Source organism: Lolium rigidum, chromosome 1 (genome assembly GCF_022539505.1).
Source record: "Lolium rigidum isolate FL_2022 chromosome 1, APGP_CSIRO_Lrig_0.1, whole genome shotgun sequence".
Taxonomy (NCBI): domain Eukaryota; kingdom Viridiplantae; phylum Streptophyta; class Magnoliopsida; order Poales; family Poaceae; genus Lolium; species Lolium rigidum.
In genome coordinates, this window is record NC_061508.1 from 356,768,714 (window position 1) to 356,777,932 (window position 9,219).

General features: G+C 46.9%; 2 protein-coding genes across 2 annotated transcripts; both read left to right on the top strand.

The window, feature by feature from the left end:
* The first annotated feature begins 440 nt into the window (after positions 1-440).
* LOC124684676 (calcium homeostasis endoplasmic reticulum protein-like) lies at positions 441-5,812 on the top strand. Its single transcript, XM_047218947.1, has 3 exons — positions 441-1,435; positions 3,983-4,237; positions 4,768-5,812. The coding sequence occupies exons 1-3, from the start codon at positions 546-548 to the stop codon at positions 5,531-5,533; spliced, it is 1,911 nt and encodes a 636-aa protein (XP_047074903.1). The 5' UTR covers positions 441-545; the 3' UTR covers positions 5,534-5,812.
* An 879-nt stretch (positions 5,813-6,691) lies between these two features.
* LOC124665666 (cytochrome P450 72A15-like) lies at positions 6,692-8,821 on the top strand. Its single transcript, XM_047203060.1, has 4 exons — positions 6,692-7,222; positions 7,336-7,580; positions 7,922-8,306; positions 8,390-8,821. Exons 1-4 carry the CDS (start codon positions 6,692-6,694, stop codon positions 8,819-8,821), a joined length of 1,593 nt encoding a protein of 530 aa, XP_047059016.1.
* Positions 8,822-9,219: the final 398 nt, after the last annotated feature.

Here is a 9,219-nt window from a genome sequence, read left to right on the forward strand (position 1 = left end):
TCGTATGGTGTTAAATAGACCCCGACCGTTTGTAGAAAACTTATATTTATTTCAGAAATCGAGAACCAACCTATGGTTGGGTGCGAGTAGCCCTTATCCTATTTAAACCCCAGGTTTAACACTTTGATGTCTCATAAAGACGAAATATTTTTTCAGTGGGAGACAATGTTTTCGTAGATGGTGAGACGTCTATAATGACTTCGTTAATCTCAAGACTCACCGGACATCAGTTTCTTCGACTTAGTCTCTCGGAGATGCTCATAAAGGTAGAGTGTGCGTGTGTTTATAAGAAAGAGTGTATACACGTATTTGTGAGTGCTTATGTTATATTGTGTTGCGCAAAAATAAATAAATATTTATTTCAGAAATCCAGAAGTTATCGGGGGGTCCTTTTCAATTCTAGGGTTGTTTCTGTAATATTCGCCCAAAGAGACGACAAGAGAGGGGTAGAAGAAGCCTCTTCTTCCCCCTCCTCCGCCGCCGTCTCCACCGGCGCCGCCAGCCCAACCCTACCCCTCTCCCCGCCAATCCCGCCGTCTCAACCCATGGACCGGCAAGCCCAGGACTACGCGGCCGCAGCCATGGCGTACGCGCAGGCGCAAGCGCAGCAGCAGCCGCCGCCGCAGTACGGCTTCCACCCCCAGGCGCAGCCGCAGTACCCGCACCACCCGCACGCCGGCGGGCCGCCGCCCTACGCCGCCCCACTCCCGCAGTACCCGCAGTACCCGCGCGCCATGCCGCCCCAGCAGCAGCTCTACCCGCCGCACCTCCAGCAGCCGTCCCCCTACCCGCCGCCGCCCCACGCCATGCCGGCGCCCTCCCACCCCGCCTACATGCACCAGCCGCACTTCGAGTCCGCGCCGCCCGCGCCCGCCCCTCCGCCCGCCGACCCGGAGCTCCAGAAGCGCATCGACAAGCTCGTCGAGTACATCGCCAAGAACGGGCCCGAGTTCGAGATCGTGATCCGCGACAAGCAGCACGACAACCCGGACTACGCCTTCGTCTTCGGCGGGGACGGCCACGCCTACTACAGGTACATGCTCTGGGCCGCCGGCCGGCCGCCGTACCCGCACATGTTGCCGCCGCCGCCCATGGGTCCGATGATGCACGGCCCGCCGCCGATGTACCCGCCGTTCTACGACCAGCACCAGCACTTTGGCGCCCACGGTCACGGGGAGTATGAAGCTGCCACCGCGCAGTCGTTCAAGGGTCTCTCTGGGCCGCTCCCGGCGGATGTCGGTGCCGAGCTGCACGATGTGCTTGTTAATCTCAATGGCACCAAAGAGTCGATAAAGGGGGCCAAGACATGGTTCATGCAGAGGGCGCCGTTCGCGCCGGCTCTGGCCGAAGCGATTCGGGAGAGGGTGTTTGCTTTGGACGATTCGGAGAGGCAGCTGCACATTGTTTTCCTCGTCAACGATATTCTTTTCGAAGGGTATGTCTCCGTCTCAGCATCTGTTTTGTGAATATAGTTGCGCACCTTATGGTTTAAGTGTTGTTATCAATTCGATCTAGTTATCGTTTGTCCAATGTTCATGCTGATGAAAACTTCATTTAAGAAGTGACTCTACTTTGATGTGCCTGAAATACCAACATGTGAAGTGAATTGCAATCACTACATCTTGTTGCCATTTTATGTTATTATTAAGGCCCTTTGGATTGAAGGATTTCCATAGGATTTTTTCTAAGATTCCAATCCATATAAATTTCCTATAGAGGTTCTTTGGAGTGCTTTGCCACTCAAATTCCATAGGATACTAGCAAGAGCTTAGACCCTCATAGAAATTTTATTTTGTGTCCTGTTTGTACCTTCTCACTCCCTTTGAATTCCTGCAAAATTTCCGCATAGCATCGAAAGAGCCATATGTGCAAATTCTTGTGTTTCTGTTTTCTATTGGATTCATGAAATTGTGAAGTCTTTTATTCATGTCTGCTCACTATTCCTGTGTTTTTAGAACAAGCATTTCACAGAGGCCCTACAGAATTGTGTAGAAAAAATGCAGTAGAGAGTGGCCTTCCATTTGGAAGTATCAAAGTCATTCTCTCTTCAAAATAAGTAAAATTGCCAAATCATTGCCAGTTGACATGACCTTATTTCACCCTGATTCATTTCAAAGACGAGTGTATACTAACATATAAACAAATGACTGTTATAGAGGGCCTTTAAACAAAAGAAAAAATCATGAAGACTAAATGTCTGATCTGAATTACTTATTTTTCTCCAAAGCACATAAACAATTGAAGAAAACATGCAGTAGGTTACCCTGATATTTCATTTATTTGCTGTACCAATATTGGATCTCTTAGTTGACCGATTACCTTTATGATTTCGTTTTAGGATATTGAAATATCCCTGCCAATACAAGCCCAGTAACCATTCCATTATCTAACATAGACCAGTCCTATTGCTCCCTTGCTTGCACATGTAATTCCTACAGAACAGACAGCTCCCGATCTTGCACGTCCAACACAAACATGGCACCCCTAGCTTAACTGACAGGAATTGGGTACCTCGTTGCCGCGCTCCCTCCTCCCTCATCTTCTCTCTTGCAGTGCAGCCTCATATGCAGTCTCTCTCCGTGGTCAATATGTTATATATTAAGTATATGTATGTTAGCATATTGCTGAATCCTTGTTTTGGGAAGATTTGGTATCAACACATCTGTGCTGTGTATCACCGCACAGCTGCACACTAGATCATGGGTGTTGTTCCTATTTGGAAGATAGCTCAGGAGCCAACCATGACTTTGTTTTTTGGGATTTTCCGTGTTTAGAGATGAAAATGTTACTAATAATTCTATGTACTACCAACCTTCAAACAAAAAAGACATGAAGGCCAATTGTCTGATCTGACCACTCTTTATTTACTAAGCACATAGACAACTAAAGAAAACAAAAACATGCACTCGGTTACCCTGATATTTCATTTAGCTGTTGTACCAATATCGGATCTCGTATATGATACTGCTATTGTTTATGATACATATAAGCATGTACATAATGGTTTCCATTTAGGCTACTGATACGTCTCTTCATGGGGTTAATAACCTTGCCAATACAAGCCCAATAACCAATCATTTATCTAAGGGAGACCAGTCCTAATAGTCTTTTGCTTGCACATGTAATCACACGGAACAGACTACTCTCCGATCTTGCACGTGCAACACAAACATGGCACCCTAGCTTCACTACCAGGAATTGGATGACATCTTGCCGTGCCCCTCCTCACTCTCATCTCCACTCATTTTACTATGGATGCAGCCTCATATGCTCACTCTCCCCCCCTCTCTCTCTCTCTCTCTCTCTCTCTCTCTCTCTCTCTCTCTCTCTCTCTCTCTCTGTAGTCTGTATGGTATATTCAAAGTATATCTATGCTACTACACTAGCATATTGATGTGTCCTTGTTTTAAAAAATTTAGTATCAACACATATTTTATTGTGTATCAGCGCACACTAAACTGTGTATGTTGTTGCTATTAGGAGATAGCTCAGGAGTCATGAGCGCGACTTAATTATTTGTGATTTTTTTGCATCAGAGATGAAATGTCCCCGCTAATTCTATGTATTTAGTCATTGAGAAGCTTGCGCACTTTTGAAGGTTATTTTGCTTTAGCTATTGCATAACCATATGTTGAGATGGCTTATGGAATATGATTGATTTGGCAATGCATCAATTGTAGCAAAATCATCTTGTAAAAGATGATATACCAATAACAACATGATGATGGTATTGTAGAAGTGTCTAATGTTTCGTGATACCGACATGTATGATGCATCTAACACACTAGCAGAGTGGGTTGCTATAGCTTGCTCTGCACTATTTCTGTTTGACAATGTTCTTTAATAAATTTCATCTGGTTTAGTGACTATTGCATGAGCTCTTTACTAATTGAATCTAGTATGTTACATCTCCTAATTGCACTGGTATTTCTTTAATAAATTTCATCGACGGTGCCTTCTTAACACATTCCATGTGCTACAGCTTACAAAGACGTACTAATATTCAGGACCTTGACAATGAGGCCGTTGCTTTTCAATCTGTCCTGGGGTCCATGCTTGCAAGGATTTATAATAATCCACAGAGTAAAGATGACAACCAGAATCGCCTTGAGAAAATTTTGCAGTTCTGGGGTTCGAAGGAAGTTTATGACCACGAAACCATTGCTAACCTTGAAAGAGAGATGAAAGGTGGGGCGTCCTATCCTTCAGCACCACGACATGTTTCACCAGATCCCGCGCCCTATACAGGTTTTCCCTATCCCACTCTTCTACTAAAGCATACCATTCTTTCTAGTTGCTCATAATTATTTTTTCTCATGTGTCTTTAGGTTTCTAGCTTTCACATAAATGGGGTTCTTGTGATTTAGGCATATATAACCTAACCTATGGGATTTTGATCATGTTATCATTTCCTTCTCATTTTTATTTGATAACCCTTCGTTGCAGTAGCGATATGTTAGTGCCCAGAAACTTTAAAGGTGGGTAGCTTTGGTATACGTAATCAGTTCGCCAGGCTGTAGAGGAAGATCATGTTTACTATGCTACCACTGAGACCAATCCGCACTAATTCCAGACTAAAATCCTTTTTGTATATCAGGTCCACAATCTTTTGTAGATCTATGTATAAACTAGAAAATTAATTTATTCATGATGAATTAGCTTTGTTTTTACATTCTATGATTAATTCTCTATTGTTACACTGTACATTTCCAAATGGTTTTTATGATGCATTGCATTTACCTTATGCTTGTTGGAGGTAAACCTAAGTATGTTTCATGGATATATTTCCAGGATCAGCGAGGGGCCCTCAAAATGGTCCTCTGCTCCGCCAGACAAGGAGAATGCAACTTATCCTGTTTCTGCTGCACCCCAACCTGTGCTTTCTGCACAATTTCCAGCAAGCCAACTTCCCGCTGGTGTTTACCCTCCTCTAGGCCAAACTACTTTTCCAGGATCTTTGCCAATGCAGCCATCCTTACTCCCCACTCCGCTTCCTCAAAGTGCTGCTCCAGCTACTACGCATGATCAAAATCTACCTCCTTATCCACTATTCCCCCCTGGCCTCATTCCAGGAATGGTCCGAAAGATGCAAATTGGCAGTGGGGTGCCATATTCTCCCTTGAGCCCACTCGACATCCCCACGGTCATCCCACCGTCAACAGTTTCAGAGTCTGACATCCTTGACCGTGTGACCAAGTTCTTCAAGGAGATCGGGGAGGTAAATCCATCAGAAGGTCCGATGAAGCAAGGCGAGCCTGATGATTATGACGATTATGAGAGGGAGCTTCCTGCTCGCAAGGGAGGTGCGTGCATCCCTCCCCCTGCCAGCTTGCATGTAAACCCTGAGACAGGGATGCGCGCTGATGGCACGGTTGATAGCAAACCGGGATCGAGCGGCCGGCTGGGCCTTGGAGCCTCTGCTGACCCAAATGAGGAGAGCCACCAGTACGGTGATGTCTATTCTTCGTATCGCAAACAGAGGAGCAGCAACTACCATTCTTCCATGAGTTCTCGCTCATTGGCACCAAGGTGAAAACAGAAGAAACCCAACGAGTTTCATTTCCATTTCCGTCTGCTAGGGGCGAGAATGGCAGTCTTTTCGAGTGTATCTCAGTAGACAGAATCGGACTATCAAATGATTGTACAATGTAACATTTTTTACCTTTGCGGAAGACTTGGGACTGCAGCTTCTTACTTTGTAGAGTACTAGAGCAGCATGTTAGTTGGAAACGCGGTTTGTTTTGTTTCATAGATGTGATGTCTTTAACTGCAGCTGTGTAATTTAGTTCAAATGTGACGTGATTTTGGTTCCATGGTTGCGAATGTGGGATGTAGTTCAGATGAAAATGCTTGTTTTTCAGCTTCATTCATACCGGCGTAGGACATGTCCTAGAGACTACAACCTCTGATTTCCGTCCAGAATATATCACAGCCACAAGAAAACCTTCAAGTACACATCTCTCCACATTTTCTGCTTCTAATACATATGTTTTCTCTACCTAGCACTGGATAGTTCACATGGCCATATATGGCGCCACATGTCCAAGTTTAACACAAAGCAAGCCAATTATATTTAGTTGTTCTTCTGCATTTGACACGCCATGCATGACGGAGATTCCACCTAGGTACATATTTAACTCTTTCAATCGGACACAATCGTTTCTAACCTTAACATAGAACGTGTCAATTACACCGTTAGCTGGTCGGCGCCGGTTCCTTTCCTAATGAATCGTGTCAAACTGGATAGAACAGCTATGTCTTTTGTACACGTAACACTTTTTATCTTTCAATTTTAGATGTTAAGCAACAATGCTACACTTACGGAATTAGTTTACGGAGTATTCTTACGGACAGAACGTGGAATACTTCTACGGATGGATTCCTACGGAATTTTTGTTGCGGGCTAACGTGTGAGCTGCAGATTGGATTGGAAAGATTTGGCTGGAACTGCCGCGCTCGTTTTCTCCAATCGCACGATTCCACGTACTGTCTGTAAGAATACTCCATAAACTAATTCCGTAAGTGTAGCATTGTTGGTCTGACTGTCCAGGATTTCCACAAACCACATCACTGATTACAGTGCGATAAGCTTTAAAAACAAGCACTGAAGACTTGATTATCCTAATGACACTTCTAATATATCCAGAGCTCGATCGGAACCCAGCATTATCTGAGGATCAAGAAAGGACCAATGGATTCTGCAGGATCGCTGACGAGTCCAGCTCTACCATGGAGCTACCTGGCCTGCGGCCTCCTGGGCCTGGCGCTCCTGTGGCTGGCCACCCGGTTGCTGGAGCAACTATGGCGGCGGCCGAGGCGGCTCGAGCGAGCTCTCCGCGGCCAGGGCCTCCGCGGCACGCGGTACCGCTTCCTCGCCGGCGACGCGATCGACCACGGCCGGCAGAACAAGGAGGCGTGGGCCAAGCCGCCCCTGCCGCTGCGCTGCCATGACATCGGCGCCCGCGTCATGCCTTTCCTCAACGGCGCCGTCCGGGAGCACGGCTCGCCGTGCGTCTCCTGGTTCGGCCCCGTCCCCAAGGTGACCATCACCGACCCTAGGCTGGTGAGGGAGGTGATGGCCGGCAAGTTCGGCCATGTCCAGAAGGTCAAGTTCCCGGTGCTGGCCAAGCTGCTTGCGCTCGGCGTCGGGACCTACGAGGGCGAGAAGTGGGTCAAGCACCGCCGGATCCTCAACCCTGCCTTCCATGCCGAGAAGCTCAAGGTACGCTAGCTGTTCTTTCTTTCTGTAATTGCTGTTGTGACACGACGACGACGACGACGACGACGACGACGACGGACGTGCTGCTCATCTTGTCTTGCTTGATTCTGCTGCAGCTCATGTTGCCCGCGTTTTCTTCGTGCTGCCAAGAGCTCGTTGGCAGATGGACGCAGTCCCTTGGCTCCGACGGCTCGTGGGAGGTGGACGTCTGCTCCGAGCTCCAGACCCTCACCGGAGATGTCATCTCTCGCACCGCGTTCGGCAGCTCTTATCTCGAGGGAAGAAGGATTTTTCAGCTGCAGTCTGAGCAGATAGTGCGCTTCATGGCGGCCCTTCACAAGTTTTTCATTCCCGGTTACATGTGAGCTACAACTTTTTCTTATACTTACATACTTTGCATCATGCAGCAATACCCTTTTCACTAGAATTTCTTAGCTGTTGGTTTCAAAAAAAAAAAAAACTTAGCTGTTGAGCAAGAACGTCCTTTTGGTAATCATAATTCGGGTCCACCAGCCATTGCTGAGGCCGGATTAACAATCCCATTTTGGTTGAATCAACTTGCTTGTACAAGAATTTCAGTGTCGGAACATTCTGCATGAGTGCATGACCTTATCTAGTTTACTAGGCACATATATTCTTCTCTTGACAACCTTGTTTCTCATTCTGCATCTACTGACAATGTGACTAAAACATCGTTCCTAGGTCGTTCCCTACCAAAAATAACCGAAGGATGCGTCAAATTAACAGCGAGATTGAGTCCATTCTACGGAATCTTATTGCCAAAAGGATGCAAGCTATTGAGGAAGGAGAAAGCACGAAAGACGACTTACTTGGCTTATTGCTCGAATCAAACATGGCAGACAAAGATGCAAATGGCCAATCCGTCAAAGGAATGTCGACCGAAGAGGTCATAGAGGAGTGTAAGTTGTTCTATTTTGCAGGAATGGAGACAACATCGGTATTGCTTACATGGACAATGGTTGTGCTTAGTATGCACCCGGAGTGGCAGGACCGTGCACGGGAGGAGGTTCTTCGCATGTTTGGGAAACATAAGATTGACTACGAGGGTCTCAATCGACTCAAAACCGTGAGCACCCACCGAAACTGCTTGATTCCTTACAACGCCATAAAACTAGATGAGCAATGTCTTATTAATATCTTGTTGTGCAGGTGACAATGATTCTTTATGAAGTTCTTCGTTTGTATCCACCGGCTTCTGCATTCACCAGGCAAACATATAAGGAGATTGAGATCGGAGGCATCAAATACCCAGCTGGTGTGATCTTCGAGATGCCTGTGTTGTACATCCACCACGATGAGGACATCTGGGGACACGACGTGCACCAATTCAGACCCGATAGATTTGCGGAGGGGATCTCCAAGGCATCCAAGGACCCGGGAGCATTTTTTCCTTTCGGTTGGGGGCCACGGACCTGCATCGGGCAGAACTTCGCCTTGCTTGAGGCCAAGATGGCATTGTGCATGATCCTTCAACGCTTTGAGTTTGACCTCGCACCGGAGTATACTCATGCACCACATGCTGTGATGATGTTGCGGCCCATGCATGGTGCTCAAATTAAACTCCAGGCGATCTCTTCGTAGTATCGTGCTCCATAGAAACATTGTTCTATATGGCCTTTCCTTTTCATGTAATAAGATTTCCCTTTCTGCTCTTGTTTTTGGTAATAAGAGCATCTCCACTAGTCTCCCCGAGAAGCCCCCCACGACCACTTTTTTTCATCCGGACGGCGAAAAACGGCCCAGTCAGGCCCCCGGTTCCTCGTTTTGGTCCGGATTTGAGCCTATTTTCGTCCGGACTCCCCATGCCATCCTCGGTTTCCCGGGGGTCTCCCGGGGACTCCGGATGAAGCTAAACCAACCGCCCACGCCCACGTGTCTCCTCTTTCGTCCGGATTCCCCGAGCCATCATCTTTTTCCCCGAGAAACGCCGCTTGGGGAGCACACGACTGGGAAACTACTCCTCCCCACGCCAAATCTTC

Coding starts and splice junctions, on each gene's coding strand:
- LOC124684676 (XM_047218947.1), top strand. CDS start 546: ATGGACCGGCAAGCCCAGGACTACGCGGCCGCAGCCATGGCGTACGCG. Junction 1,436..3,982: donor AACGATATTCTTTTCGAAGG/GTATGTCTCCGT, acceptor CATGTGCTACAG/CTTACAAAGACGTACTAATA. Junction 4,238..4,767: donor CATGTTTCACCAGATCCCGC/GCCCTATACAGG, acceptor GGTAAACCTAAG/TATGTTTCATGGATATATTT.
- LOC124665666 (XM_047203060.1), top strand. CDS start 6,692: ATGGATTCTGCAGGATCGCTGACGAGTCCAGCTCTACCATGGAGCTAC. Junction 7,223..7,335: donor TCCATGCCGAGAAGCTCAAG/GTACGCTAGCTG, acceptor ATTCTGCTGCAG/CTCATGTTGCCCGCGTTTTC. Junction 8,307..8,389: donor GTCTCAATCGACTCAAAACC/GTGAGCACCCAC, acceptor CTTGTTGTGCAG/GTGACAATGATTCTTTATGA.